Source organism: Peromyscus eremicus, chromosome 6 (genome assembly GCF_949786415.1).
Source record: "Peromyscus eremicus chromosome 6, PerEre_H2_v1, whole genome shotgun sequence".
NCBI lineage: Eukaryota > Metazoa > Chordata > Mammalia > Rodentia > Cricetidae > Peromyscus > Peromyscus eremicus.
In genome coordinates this window covers 66,426,297-66,440,927 of record NC_081421.1, presented here as the reverse complement: position 1 = coordinate 66,440,927, position 14,631 = coordinate 66,426,297, and the positions used below count along the sequence as shown (strand labels likewise).

The window sequence follows — 14,631 nt, the reverse complement described above, 5'->3', positions numbered from 1 at the left end:
GGGACACAAGAATACACACAGATTTAGATTTTTAGTTTCTGTTTCTCATCTGTTCCTTCCTCTATGAGTGTGGAAACTTGAGTCTCTGAAATTTTCTATCCAGATTTCAATAGTAGATTCAGAGAAGACAATCTAGGCTACTAGAGACTGTTACATCACTCCATTTTTTTTCTAGATTGAACCTTAGTTCAATAGGTAACTAGTATTGACCATTAAATACAACTTTTGAAAAATTGGATCATTTTATACACTCATATCAAAAATGTACTTCAGTTCTCCAAAGTAACAGCACATGTACACGGAATCTCTCTGGGTATGAAGGAAGTGGATTTATTAGAATGACTTAATGCTTCAGTCCCACTAATCCCACATTGGCTAGCCTTGAAGAAAAAATCCAACAGTCAGGTACTTAATCAGTCCAGGAGGTTAGAAGTGTTGGCTGGTCTTCAGTATATGCTGGAATTCCAAAGAGAAATTCTCTAACATCAGGGAAGGAATGGACTTGCTGCAAGGTGAGGGCAAGCAGGCAAAGAGAAAGAGCTTCCTTCCTCCATGTCCTTTTATATGCTTCCAGCAAGGGTGAGACCCAATTTTGGGTATGTCCTCCAGGCTCAGGTTGTGGATTAAAGGTGTGTGTTTTCAGGCCTTGAGATCTGGGTTAACTGTTTCTTTCTATCTCCAAAGTCTCTATTTGAAGTGGACCTACCTACTTACCTTAAGCACAACATTTCTCACTGTTGTGCCATGAATTTTATGATTTTAGTTAATTCCAGGTGTAGTCACATTGAGAAACAAGAAAAACCACCACAAGTCTATTTTCCTTAGTGTGGTTCGTCTGTCCATTCCTACAAAGCCATTTTTTAATCTTCTTGAGGTTTTGCACTAATTCTTCCTATGACCTGGATCTGGAAAGAGGTGTTTCCCTTACCCTGTCAGGACTCACAGTGTCCACAAGATGCAGGTCATGGTTGAAGAATTCATATAGAGAGGGCAGGATACAGAGCCAGGCAGAAACCTCTGAAAGTGGCTGTCTTATTTCTGGCCTTTCATTCCTATCAGATTCACAGTCCCCAGGATTGGTCCACCAACTTGCATTGGTGATCTTGCCCCTCACCCTCAGATAAATCTTCTTGGAAACAATCTTCCAGATCCACTTAAGAGTGTGCTATAAGAAGATCCTTAGTGCTTCTCAATTCCATCATGGTGAGTGCCAAGATTCAGCTTCTCAAAACTTCATAGTTTTCATCCTTCACTGGTGGAGTTCTATCCTCTTTACACTTAGAACTTCTGTGCTTACTCTGCTGGGCTGTAAAAATGAGCCAGTATTCTGGTTTCCAAAGGATATGGAATATATTCAACAGTTACTGAAGAAGAGGTTTTGAGACCATTCCCCTTGAATTGTGATCTGTAAAATGTTCTCCACATCTATCATCTCTCCCTAGTTCATCATATCAAGAGGCTGTAAGCCTAGAGGACAGGAAATTAACTTCAGTGATTCAATCTCAGCCTGCATATCTGGCCCCAATGCTGCTCATCACTCAGTACAGGTTAAATCAATGAAATGGTTTTGATGACCAAAATTTTGTTTCCTCTTAGGAACCTTTGGCAGGTGAAAACTAGTAACATCAGTGACTATTCTCTATGTGGTTTTGAGGTCAGAGTGCAAGTACTGATTCCCTCAAATGTGTGATTTGAAATGAAGTAGGCAATCCCTGCCAGACCCTTTATTTGCAAACCATATATTTTACATTGCCAGCACAGACCTCCCATGGGGAAGGAAGGGTGGAGGTAGAGAACACAGGAGAAACAACTGGAAATGGAGGAAATATAGGTGGAGATTGGAAACCTAGTACAGTAGAAATTTCCTATAACGTGTGAGAGGGTGACCTTAGGAAGGATTCCTAGTAATGTAGGATAAAGAGCCTGAACCAGCCATCTTTGGTAACCAGAAAAGGCTTCCAGTGGTGGAACTGGGACACAAACACATCCACAAAACCTTGAACCTGCAACCTGCATGCAAGAGTACCTGGGACAATTTTGGCTCAGAGCTTGTGGGAGTCATGAATCAATGACTGGTCTATCTTGAGAGCCAAGCCAAGCAAGGGAGCTGATGCCCAACACTATGTGGACGGTCAGGAACCAGAAGCTGGGTGGCACAGAGACCTAGATGGAACCAAATAAGACATTTGACAAAAAAATCAATGAAATGATACCCAATAATATTCTCTTATACTCAGATATTGGTACCTAGCCCAATAGTTATCTGTTAGGTTTCCCCAGCAGCTGATGAGAACAGATACTGAGATCCACTGCCAAACATTTGGCAGAACTTGGGGAACAACAAGGAAGAGGGTGAAGAAGGATTGAGGGGCCAGAGGGGTCAAGGTTACAAGGAGAACACAGCCCACAAGATCAAATAAGCAGTGTTCATAGGGGCTCACAGAGATTGAAGAGGCAATCATAGAGCGTGCAGATGTCTTTACTATGTCCTCTGGATACAGGTTGTAGTTGTTTAGCTTTGGGGGTTTTATGGAATTCCTAACATTGGGAGCATGGTGTGCCTCTGACTCTGTTGCCTGTTCTTGAGAAACTTTTCTTCCTTCTTGATTGTCTCCTCCAGCCTTGATATGAAGGTTGTTATGCTGAGTTTGGTTGATATCTCCAGAAAGCCTGCTCATTTCTGAAGAGAAATAGAGCAGTAGTAGATCTGAGAAAAGTGGGGTGTTTTGACTTCATGGTGTATTGAATGAGAAGCTTAAATAAAAAGAAGAAAGGAAAAAAATGGAGAGAAAGACATTTGAGGAAGAAACACATGGACAGATGTGGAGAGCAAAGAATGTGGAGATTAATGTGTCCCACATAAATGCCCATCACAAGGTGACTTCAACACAGGAGGAGTTCAATAATCAATAGCTACAAAGATCCATTCTGTGCACAGTCAGCCTCTTTCCCAAGCCATCCTTGTTATTGCCCAATGGGCCCATGATCAGAGTAGCCATGCTGAGATGAGGATTTATCCATGGGATCAACCACATCGACATCCGACATCCACTCATCAAGACTCACCTGGATTGCAGCAGCTGCTGAATGCCAGATCTCACAACAGCAGAGATAAGCACAGAGCCCAAGATATGTCCCAATTTCATCAGGCTGACCAGCCAACCACTTCGTGACAGCATGATTACATTGGACCTCTTCCTCTATGAAACAGATAACACTTTGTCCTTATTGGAGTAGATACTTTTTCTAAGTATAGATTTACCTTTCCAACATGTAATGATTTTACAAAAACTACCACACAAGGACTAAGAGAATGCCTTGTCAACCATCATGGTATTCCACACAATATGGTTTCTGACCAAGGACCTAAATTCACAGACAGGGAGGTAAAACTGTGGCCTGCAAACATGGAATCCACTGGTCTTACAATGTTCAGCAATTTCCTAAATCAGCTGCCATGATAGAAAGATGGAATGGCCTTTTGAAGACACAGTTACAGAGCCAATGATGTGGCATCAACCTTGAGGACTGGGGTAGAATTCTACACAGTATATGCTTTGAACCAGTGACCAATAATGCTAAGGTTTTTCCATGGGATCATTCATGGGTCCAGGCATTAAATGGTAGAAGAGGGAATAGTTCCACTCATTGTCACCCCTAGTCACATCCTGGAAAAAAAATTGCTGCCTGTTCCCATAACTTTACATTCTGTTGGCCTGGAAGTTTGGTTCCAGGGTGATGGTGTGGAGGCAGTGTTCCTGACTGATGCCACAACAAACATTCTATTCAACTGGCAACTCAGACATCACCCAGGCCTCTTTGGGCTTCTGATATCCTTAAACCAACAAGTTAAGCAAGAAATAACAGGGTTAGGAGAGGTGATTGATTAAGATTACCAAGAGGAAATTGGAGTGCTGCTCCACAATGGAGGTAAGAAAGATTATGGCTGTTGAGCAGGAAATCCTTTAGGACTACACTTGATGCCACCTTGTTCTATAATTGAAGACAATGGCAGACTGCAACATCTTAATACAGGCAGGTAATGTGGCAGAGACACACCAGGATGAACACATAGGTCACACCTCCATGAAAAGAGCCAAGAGTGGGTAGTGTCATTCCTACTGAGCAAGAATAAATGGCATTAGCTCAAAAATTAGTCTAATTGTGTAAGCTTTAATTTCTGCAGTAATAGGTTTTCTCCCTAAACCCAGGTTTGAGAAAGTTGCAAGCAACATAGTAGAATTGGGGTTTTTATATCCCCCAAAATTCAAGGCAAAGCATTTCCAAGGCTTGTGGGTTCCGGAGATATTTTGGTGATGTGGGAACTTAGCAGAACATCTTACCTTCTGAGGGTGGAGATCAGGGTAGAGGGTGTGGAACGTCAAATTCCAGAAACCTAAGTTTTACAGTAAATAGAAACAAACTACTTTTGACCCAGAAAAAGATGGTTTCTGATCTTAATATGGAGACAAGCTGGTCCACCAGTAGTAGAGAATGTAGTTACAAAAACAGGATAAGTGTTTGTGAACAGTTTCAGAAAGGAGGATTATAGCTGGCATGAATGATTCTGTTGTGCTTTGTTAAGAAAGTTTTCATACACATATTTGTGATTTTATTTAATTTCTTTATCCTGTGATATAACACTCAAAAAGGAGTACCAATGGTTATCATATTTAGCTTTGAGATACTCATACAATATCCTTAAGACACATCACCATCTATACTAAATTAATAATGCTTTTGAGGTTTTATTATTGACAATTATATCTTGTGGCATAAGATTATATGTAAGTGTTCATGGATAATTAATTATATTTATGTGTAATTATGAGCTGGTTATTGGTTTTATTTGGAAATTATGACAAAGAAGACTTTTTTTTTGCTTTTTCATGCTTGATTGCCTTTACTAGCATTAGAGACTGCTTCTTTGGAATTCCTGTATCTACTGAAGACCAGCTGAGACATCCAGCCTGATAGACTGAGCATATTCTGAGTTCTTGGAATTTCTGCTCATAGCCAGCCATTGTTGGATTAGCCAGGCCACAGCATACATGGCATTCTAATAATTACACTACAGTGTAATACAGTATGTAGTGTTATTATTGCATATATAGTAATATATAGGTAATTATATATAATAATATACATACACATATTTATTTATAGTCCCATTCCTTATGTCTGCTCAGGTGTATGATTGTGTAGAGACCACCTCTAGTGGTCATTATAGTGTCTTCCTCTCTGGTCTTTTACTGTCTCTCTGTCTCCCTCTATTTCTCAGTCTCATTTTTCTGACTGTCTTTTCTTCTCCTCTAACTGTGTCTCTCAAAGTTTCTGGCTCTTTCACTTATTCTCTCTCTTTCTCGATCTTTCTGTCTCTTTCTTCCCATCTCTCTTTCTCTGTCTCTCTGTGTGTGTCTCTTTATGTATCCCCACGTCACCTGTGTGTGTCCTTTTGCCTGCATCTGTTTCTATGTGTTTCTCTCAGTTTGTTTTCCTGTGGTAACCAGTGGCTTTCTTTGGTATGAGGACACTCTTGCCAATAAGACCTGTGCCAACCCTGTTGAGGTCCTGAACACCTTTGGCTCTGTTAGATTACCCAGTGAACTACCTACTCCAAATGAAAGTTCCACCAGTCACAACCCTGGAACAAGAGTCTATAGGGAGACAGCTAGTGCTGTCTGCCCCCAGGAGCCTCAGTTCCCTTGTGAGAGGTGGCACCCATTCTCCAAGAGCATGCTCATAAGAGCTCAGGACTGGCAAGGGAGAGCATTTTTTCTTGCAAATGAGGGGTCTTGAAGTGATTGCCTATTTTCAAATGACAGATTTGAGGGAAAGGTTTGTACCACACTGAGCCTAAACCCACACGGTGAAGAATCTAGTAATTAGTCACCTGCCATAAGTTCCAGCTGTGGAACCAAAAATTCAGAGATTAAAACTAGTTGACTGATTTATCCTGTTATTAGGGATAAGCAGCATTGGAGCCAAATTATCAGGGGAGCTAGGCTGGGAATTGCTGAGTGGATTGAATCACTGAAGTTGTTTTCCTGTCCTCCAGCCTTAGTGAGTCGTTCACGACATGATGAGCTGGAGAGAGATGATAGATGTGGGGAGAACTTTACAGACCACAATTAGAAGAGGAACTGTCTCAAAATGCCCTCCTCATAACTGTTTAATATCTTCTGCTGCAAACCAGAATACTTTCTACAGAGTATGGAAGCATGGAAGTTCAAAGTATGAAGAGGACAGAACTCACAGTTTAAAATGTGAAATATAAGGTAATGACAGGCTAAATCAAATCAGTCAACATGATTGAATTGAGAAGCATTTAAGACTTCACATAGCACAAAGCAAAATTCACTTATGGTGTTCATTCTTGGTTCCCAACTTGACTACATCTGGAAAGAACTATAGTCCTAAAATGGAAGAAGCATCTCTGAGATTTTTCTGCTTAAGTAGCAGAAGTAGATCCACTTCTAATAAGTATTTGTAGGTAGAAAGAGATAAACATTTAATCCAGATATCAGGACCTGGAGACACACACACCTTTCATCCAGATCTTGATGCTGGAAGGCACACCCTAAGTTCAGCCACACCCTCTGCTGTTGCTCTTTGCCTGCTTGCCCTCACCTTCAGCAAGTCCATTCCTTCCCTGGCTTTAGAGAATGCTTCTCTGGAATGCCAAGAGATACTGAAGACCAGTTGACCTGTTCAACATCGTGGACTGAGTAAGTACTGGATTCTTGGACTTTCCCTTCATGGCTACAAATTGTGGGATTAGCAGGACTGCTGTCCTAAGTCATGCTAATAAACACCCCTCCCTCATCTATAGAAAGATTTATGCTTTATATTCTGGTACTTTTGAGAACCCTAGCACAACACTTCTTTATATGGGTGAATAAAATGTCCCAAATTATTTAACAGTTGTGAATAATGGTCAAAAGAAGTTACCTGTTGTACTAAGATTCAGTCTAGAAAATAATGGAGTGATGTAACAGTCCCTAGTAGTCTAGACTGACTTCTCTGAAATTAATATTAAAATTTGGATAGCAAATTTGAAAGAGATACAAGTTTCTATCCCCCACTGAAGAAGGTTCAGAGAAAAAAACAGAAACTAAAAATCTAAAAAAATATTTGTAATTGTGACCCCAGGTTGAAGCAGAAAAAATACCAGTTTGTCATTTTGGATCAGCTTTGATTTCAAACCATCACAAGCAGATAAGTGAGAGTTCCTGGTACTCAAGAGTTGGGGCTACACACAGATCAGCATCCAGAATTTCTCCTACTAGTGGACAATCTGCAACTTCCATTTTTTGCTTCTAGGGAATGTGGTAAGATATTAAACATCCCATTTTCTCACCAGGAGCCAATGACAAACAGAAATGGTGTATGAAAGTACACCTGGATAGGGTTGATGAATAAGGCAAAGATTACCTGTCACCTTACTTAGTGTTGCTAGCTGTCCAAAGAGCCCACTGTGGGCAAAGTTCCAGTTGTAGATCCTCCTTGCCAAATGAGAGAAAACATAATTTATGAAGAACTCAGGAGTCATCAGGTTCCTGCAAAACTGACACTGGAGATTCAAAAAAGTTCATCTTTGGAGATTTTGTCTTCTAATGGGCTTTGGATTCTCTTAGATGACAAGCTCACCCTCCTCTGCAAGGTGGTCATGTTTCAGGACTCCTTCTGCATCTCTGATCAGAGCAAGAAGCCAGGGATCCAGGTTCCAGGTGCATAATGGCAGATGACCTATGAGAGCTTTGGCAGAGCAGAGTTCCCCATTCACAAACTGCTGCCTGGTGGTAGCTGGCCAGGAAATCCAGGCTCACAAGGCCATCTTAGCAGCTCACTCTCCAGTTTTCAGAGTCATGTTTGAACATGACATGGAAGAGAGCAAAAGGAACCGAGGTGAGATCCATGACCTGGAGCCACAAGTCTTCAAGGCAATGATGGGCTTCATTTACACTGGGAAGGCACCAGACCTGGACAGCATGGAAGATGCTGTGCTGGCAGCTGCTGACAAATATGATCTGGAGCATTTGAAGGTCACGTGCGACCATGCCCTCTTCCGGGACCTCTCTGTGAGTAATGCTGCCCACATCCTAATACTGGCTAAACAGTATTATGCAGAGCTGCTGAAAACTCAGGAACTGGATTTTATTACAGCTCATGCTTCTAATGTCTCTGAGTCCTCAGGCTGGAAGACAATCTTGGGCTCATACCACGACTTGGTGGCTGAAGCATACTATTTCCTTGCTTCTGCACAGGGTCTGATCCTGGAACCCCCTCTGTCAAGTCTGAAGCAATCCAAGAACATGTTTAGCTCTGACCTACAGGTGACTTCCAGAAGTAGCAGCCAGTGTGGCTGTTTCAAAGCCACTTGGGTAGACTCTGCTAGCAGACAAACTTGCCACATGGCAAGAGCAAGCAGGCAAAGACCAAAATCTTTTCTTCCTCATCTTTTTACAGGCTCCCAGCAGGAAGTGGGGCCCAATTAAAAGTGTGTCTTCTTCCATCAAGATCCAAAATAAAGGAGTATGTCTCCTTGCCTCAAGATCCAGATTAGAAGTGATTCTTCCTACTTTAAATTAATCAAAATATCCCTCACTTATGTGCCCTTCATTTTAAGATTTTAATTAATTCCAGATGTAGTCAAATTCACAAATAAGAATAGCATTTACAAGTTCACCCCTTGTCAACTTCACCCACAATCCTATCTCTTTATGTCATGCTTAATTTCCAAATGAAAACAATAACCAGCTCATAACTACACCTAAACATAATTTAATTATCCCATATACAATTGCAAATGCAGTATATATTGAAGCAGGTTATAATTTCACCTAACATAACTGTCCCCCATACAATCTCAAATACATCATAAATTTAGCATAGTTGGCAATGTCCCTTGATGAATGTTCTTTCTTTCTTTCTTTCTTTTTTTTTATACTTTAATTTAATTTTACATATCAGCCACGGATTCTCTTTTCTTCCCCCTCTCTTCCCCCGACCTTCCCTCCAGCCCACCCCCCATTCCCATCTCCTCCAAGGCAAAGACTCCCCTGGGGATTGAGTTCAACCTGGTAGATTCAATCCAGGCAGATCCATTCCCCTCCTCCCAGGCTGAGCAAAGTGTCCCTGCATCTCAAATTTAAATATGATAATCATTAGTACTCTATTATTGGATGTTATATCATATGATAAAGATATTGAAAGAAAACACAAATATCTGTATGAACCCATTCTTATTAAAATACAACAGAATTACTCATGTCAACTGTATTGCTTTTTTCTGTAATTTCTTATATGGCCTAAACTCCTGCTCCTCACCAGCTGCAATACTCAGGAGAAGGGTTCCTGTACCTTACCAGGAAAACACAGCAGACATGACCTTGTTGATGGGGGTTGGTCAGGAGGTTTTGCGTGTGTGTGTGTGTGTGTGTGTGTGTGTGTGTGTGTGTGTGTGTGAATGTGTGATGGCCTGATGGCAGGAGGGCTGGAAAAGTGACCACACTCCTTGCTGGAAGCTGCAGTGAGTGAGGTAGCAAAAGCAATGCTGGAGAGCTTGCCCTGTTGTGTCCATGAGGGAAAGCTGGTACACTGACCAACCCAGCTACCACCCAGGCCCAGAAACAGGGCTACAATTTGGACAAGCTCAACATGCACCTTGTAGGGAAAAGGGATCAGCTAAAGAAACCCGCTCTGACTCACGGGATCCATAACCAGTGAAAGAAACACAGCCTAGAACTGGGACCTGAGCCAGTGAAAGAAACACTTTATCCCTAAAGCTAGAACCAAAGAAACATGCCCTGACTCTGATAACAGTGCCAAAGAAACACACTTTATCCCTAGGTTCAGAGCCAGTGAAAGAAATATGCCCTGGCCTTAGAATTAGAGCCAAAAAGCTAAGAAAAGCCAGTGAAAGAAACACAGGTTGGCTCTGAAATCAGGGACATCTCTGCCCCGACCAATGAAACTAACCAATTCCTGAGCAGAAAACCTTCTCCCTGGAGAAAGTCCACCACTAAGGAATCTTATATAAACCACCTCCCTGTTTATTTGTCAGCCGTTCTTTCCCACCCTGGTAGAGGCAGCCACTCTCTTGGATTTCTCCTTCCCAAATAAATCTCTTTCTCAAAAAAATCTTGTGTGTGAAGATCTTCATTCACTGGGGCAGAGAAGATAAACCTTGCTAAGATGTCCTGAGCACAAAAAAAAAAAAAAAACCTTGGACAGACATTCTATTAGGGGGCTAAGTAAGGCAGAGCAGAACAGAAGAACCTTGCTGAGATGTCCCTTAGGGGACTGGGCAAGGCAGAGCAGAAAAAGTAACAACTCTTCACTGGAACCAGAGGAGATTGCTATGTTTCTGCAGGGGATTCCCCTTTAGCAGAGTGAAGCAAAAGAAGCAACATCTTGGGCCAGAGAAGAAGCAGTGTTCTGCTGGGAAGCCCTCGTAAGTGGGGGCTCAGCAAAGCTCAGCTGGAACAGTTCTCCAGGAAAATAGCAGGATTGCTATATCTTGCTGGGAGTCCATCCCCCCATTACACCCCAACTCAAGGTATAGCTAGAGGTGTCCTAGCATCTCAAGGTACAGCATGACTCTACGAGCATTCATGATACCGTTTCCTTTAGAGCTGAGCTGTTCCATTACAGCTCCAGCCACCACACCTGTCTTAGCAGCTCAAGGTATAGATAGACTCCCCAAGTAGTCAGGATACCTGCACCCTGTCACCCCAAGAGTTGCAACACACGCTTACACACCTCATTTATGAACTGCTGGAGCATGTGAAGGGGCTGGACCTGCAGATTCAAAGATGCAGGATCTCTATGACACAAGGCAACAATGAAGGTTATCCAAGAGGATTCCCAGTGAGGGTCCACTATTGACAGTGTAGCAAAAGCCAGAGACCTCAAACCAGAACAATGACTCATTGTAATGATCACTTACAAGTTAAGATGTATGGACTAAAGTGTATAATGTGTGACTCACTGTGTCACACTAGAGCTTCCACTCTGGGACTTTATTTTTGTATATAAGTTAGTTTGCTGTGGAGGGACCAGCCCCCACACTTATTTACCCAGGAACTCTTGAGGATTGAGGGATAAGAGACTTAGTTAGAAATAGAGAAGAGAGAAACAGAGAGAAAACACAGGATAGACTCGGGTGGGCCTGGATCCTTATTCAAATGGGCCCTGACTGTCTCTGCCCCAGGAAATTTGTAGAGATGCCAAGGGGTGGAGCAAAAGACCTGCCCCCAAAGCATAGCCAAGTGCAGACCATCTCAGACACCTGCACTCAGGCCCCTAGTCCTAATCATCCTCTATGCGGATCTGCTGGGTAAAGCCACGAGGAACCTGAAAACAGACTCCCACAGTTTGGTTGTCTTTGTTTTGATTTTTTTGTTTCTCTTTTGAATTTTGTTTTGTTTTGGGGGAGAGGTTGTAAGGGTGGAGGGTGGATATGAAGGGACAGGGAGATGGATGAATCTGGATGTATGATGTGAAACCCACAAAGAATCAATAAAAATTTGAATGAAAAAAAGAAGTCAAGCATTTAAGCCAAGCTCTCAAGAGACTGAGGCAAGCAGATCTCTGCATTTTTTTAGTCCAACTTGTTCTTTAGATTGGATTCCAAGACAGCCAGGGCTATGTAAAGATATTAAAGATATTTCCTTTCCAAAACAGAAAGAGAAATAAACCAAATCAGCCTGCATTCCTCTCTTCCTTGAGGTTCACTGAGTTCCGCTTAATATTTGACTGTGGATGTCAGTATCAGCTCCCAAAAGCTGTTGGAGAAATCCCACCTGATGTCCATTGGACTGTGTCAATCTCTGAGTGTAACAGAATTCATTAGGTATTGTCTCATTGATTGGTTGATTGTGTGTGTGTGTGTGTGTGTGTGTGTGTGTGTGTGTGTGTGTGTCAGTGAAGACACTGCACCAACTTCTACAGCTGAGCACAGCTGGATGGACTAAAATGGCCGTTTTCAAACAGAAACACCACTGGAATCCATAAGCTGATTTTACAATTTTTATTCATTTGATATTTTATTTGGGTATTTTATTTATTTGAGATGGATGTGCCCATGGAGAAAAGAGGAGGACTGAAGAAAAGGTCCTCTGCAAGAGCAGCAATTGCTTTTGCAAACTGAGTCATCTCCCCTGACCCAAACACTGAGTTTGGAGAAAAACTTTCTTCATTCTCTTTGCTTCTCTTGTAATCAAACATTCATGTTTGTTTTCTTCTTTCTAAGTCTTTGACCATATCTTCTGCACAGTTCAATTCAGGTAGGTTTATCCAATGAAACCCTGTTGTAATGTGCTTGGTGCCAGCAGTTAAAATGAATTTCAGATTCTAACTCCTTAGACAAAAATCAAACCAGTATAACAACAGAGTAGAGGATGTGTAGATTTACCAGAGTCCAAGACTCCCGGTCCCTCAACCTGACATTGACTCCTTTACATCTGTATAAAGCCTCAGCCACCATGCTGTTATACCCTAGTTTCACTGGAAATTTTCCACACATCCCATAGTCTGCCTAGGTATCATTGGTAACACCATGACTGCTGCTTCTGGGAGACAAGTGTGGGAAAAGGTTTGCCAGGTCCTAGGATCGCTTCAAGCATTTAATAGGGTGCTCCAAGAAAGGGCAGTGAGCAGGCATGGAACCATAAGCTTCAACCACTAAGTGGGGATATAAGCCCACCATTGTCTTCCAGCCTGAGGTCTCAGAGACCTCAGAAGCATGAGCTGCAGTGAAATCCAGTGTCTGGGTTTTCAGCTGCCCTGAGCTGTGGCGGTCAGCCAGGAAGAGAGTGTGGGCAGCATTCTCCACAGAGAGGTTTCTGAAGAGAGCATCCTCACACATGACCTTCAAACGCTCCAGGCCATACTTATCAGCAGCTGCCAGCAGAGCAGCTGCCAGGCTGTCCAGGTCTGGTGCTGTTCCTATGTAAATGAAGTCCATCATTGCCTTGAAGACTTGCGGCTCCAGGTCGGTGATCTCAACTCGATTCTTTCTGCTCTCCTCCATGTCATGTTGAAACATGGCTCTGAAAACTGGAGAGCGAGCTGCTAAGATGGCCTTGTGAGCCCAGAATTCTTGGCCAGCTACCACTAGGCAGCAGTCTGTGAATTGGGAATTCTTCCACAGCTCTCCTAGCTCATCTGCCAATGTGCATCTGGGCACCAGAATTCCTGGCTTCTTGTTCTGGTCAGAGAGGCTCAAAGAGACCTGGGCCACGCTCACCTTGCAGACAAGGGTGAGCTGGTCATCTGGCAGGAGCCAAAATGCATGGGACAAGAGAAAATCTTGAAGAATAAACTTTTTGTAACCCCTGGCCTTGCGTGGCATGAACCTATAGGCTCCTGGGCTCTTCTTGACTTTGGTTTTCTCTCCTTCAGCACTTATGATCCAGAACTTGAACCTTGCCCAAACATGACTCTTTGGACAGCTGAGCAACACTAGGTAAACTGACAGGAAATCTGCACTTTCTTCATCGACTCCATTCAGGTGTACTCTCAAATACCATTTGTCATTGGCTCCTATTGAGAAAGTTGGGCTTGTAATGCTTTCCAGCATTTCCTCAGCAATAAAAGGGAAGTTGCTGATGGTCCACCTGTAGGAGAATTTCTGATAGCTGATTTGTTTGTGGTCCCATCTCTGGGCTATCTCATCTCCTGCCATTTTTCCTGCAGGTCGTTTGAAGGTTCAACTGGATTGAAAATGAAGAACTAGCAAGTGTTTTCACTTCTTCACCCTGTGAGATGCAATAACAGACAGGATTTTGATTTTCAGGGTTTTTTTTCTCATCTGTTCCCTCTTCTAGCAGGCTGAAAACTATGGTCTCTGATATTTTCTATCGAGATTTCAATGCTAATTTCAGAGAACACAGTCTAGGCTACTTGATACACTTACATCACTCCGTTATTTTCTAGATTGAATCTTAGGTCAATAGGTAAGTAGATTTGACAAATATACACAGCTTTGGAATAGTTTTGATCATTCATTCTATTAATTCATATAAAAAATGTTGTACTAGGGTTCTCTAGAGGTAGAATATATGCAAGGAGCCGGGCGGTGGTGGCGCACTCCTTTAATCCCAGCACTCGGGAGGCAGAGCCAGGCGGATCTCTGTGAGTTCGAGGCCAGCCTGGGCTACCAAGTAAGTTCCAGGAAAGGCACAAAGCTAAACAGAGAAACCCTGTCTCGAAAAACCAAAAAAAAAAAAAAAAAAGAATATATGCAAGGAATCTCTCTATATAAGATGAAAGGGGGTTTATTAGAATCAATTTGGGCTGCAGTCCTCTAACTCCCACATTACCTATGAAGGGAAAGACCAAGATTCCAGTACTTACTCAGTGCAGAACTTTGGGTGTGTCTACTGGTGTTCAGTATATGCTGGTGTTCCAAATAATCTCTATTGCCAGGGAAGGGATGGACTTGCTGCAAGGTGAGGGCAAGCAGGCAAATAGCAAGCGCTTCCTGATTCCTTGTCCTTTTATATGCTTCCAGCAGAGGGTGTGGCCCAATTTAGGGTGTGTCTTCCAACCTCAAAATCTGGATTAAAGGTGTGTGTCCTGATATCCGGATTAGATGTTTGTTTCTTTTTACTTCCAAAGTCTGTC

General features: G+C 42.4%; 1 protein-coding gene across 1 annotated transcript; it reads right to left on the bottom strand.

The window, feature by feature from the left end:
* Positions 1–12,546: 12,546 nt before the first annotated feature.
* LOC131912558 (speckle-type POZ protein-like) lies at positions 12,547–13,701 on the bottom strand. Its single transcript, XM_059264863.1, has one exon. The coding sequence runs from the start codon at positions 13,688–13,690 to the stop codon at positions 12,611–12,613; it is 1,080 nt and encodes a 359-aa protein (XP_059120846.1). The 5' UTR covers positions 13,691–13,701; the 3' UTR covers positions 12,547–12,610.
* Positions 13,702–14,631: the final 930 nt, after the last annotated feature.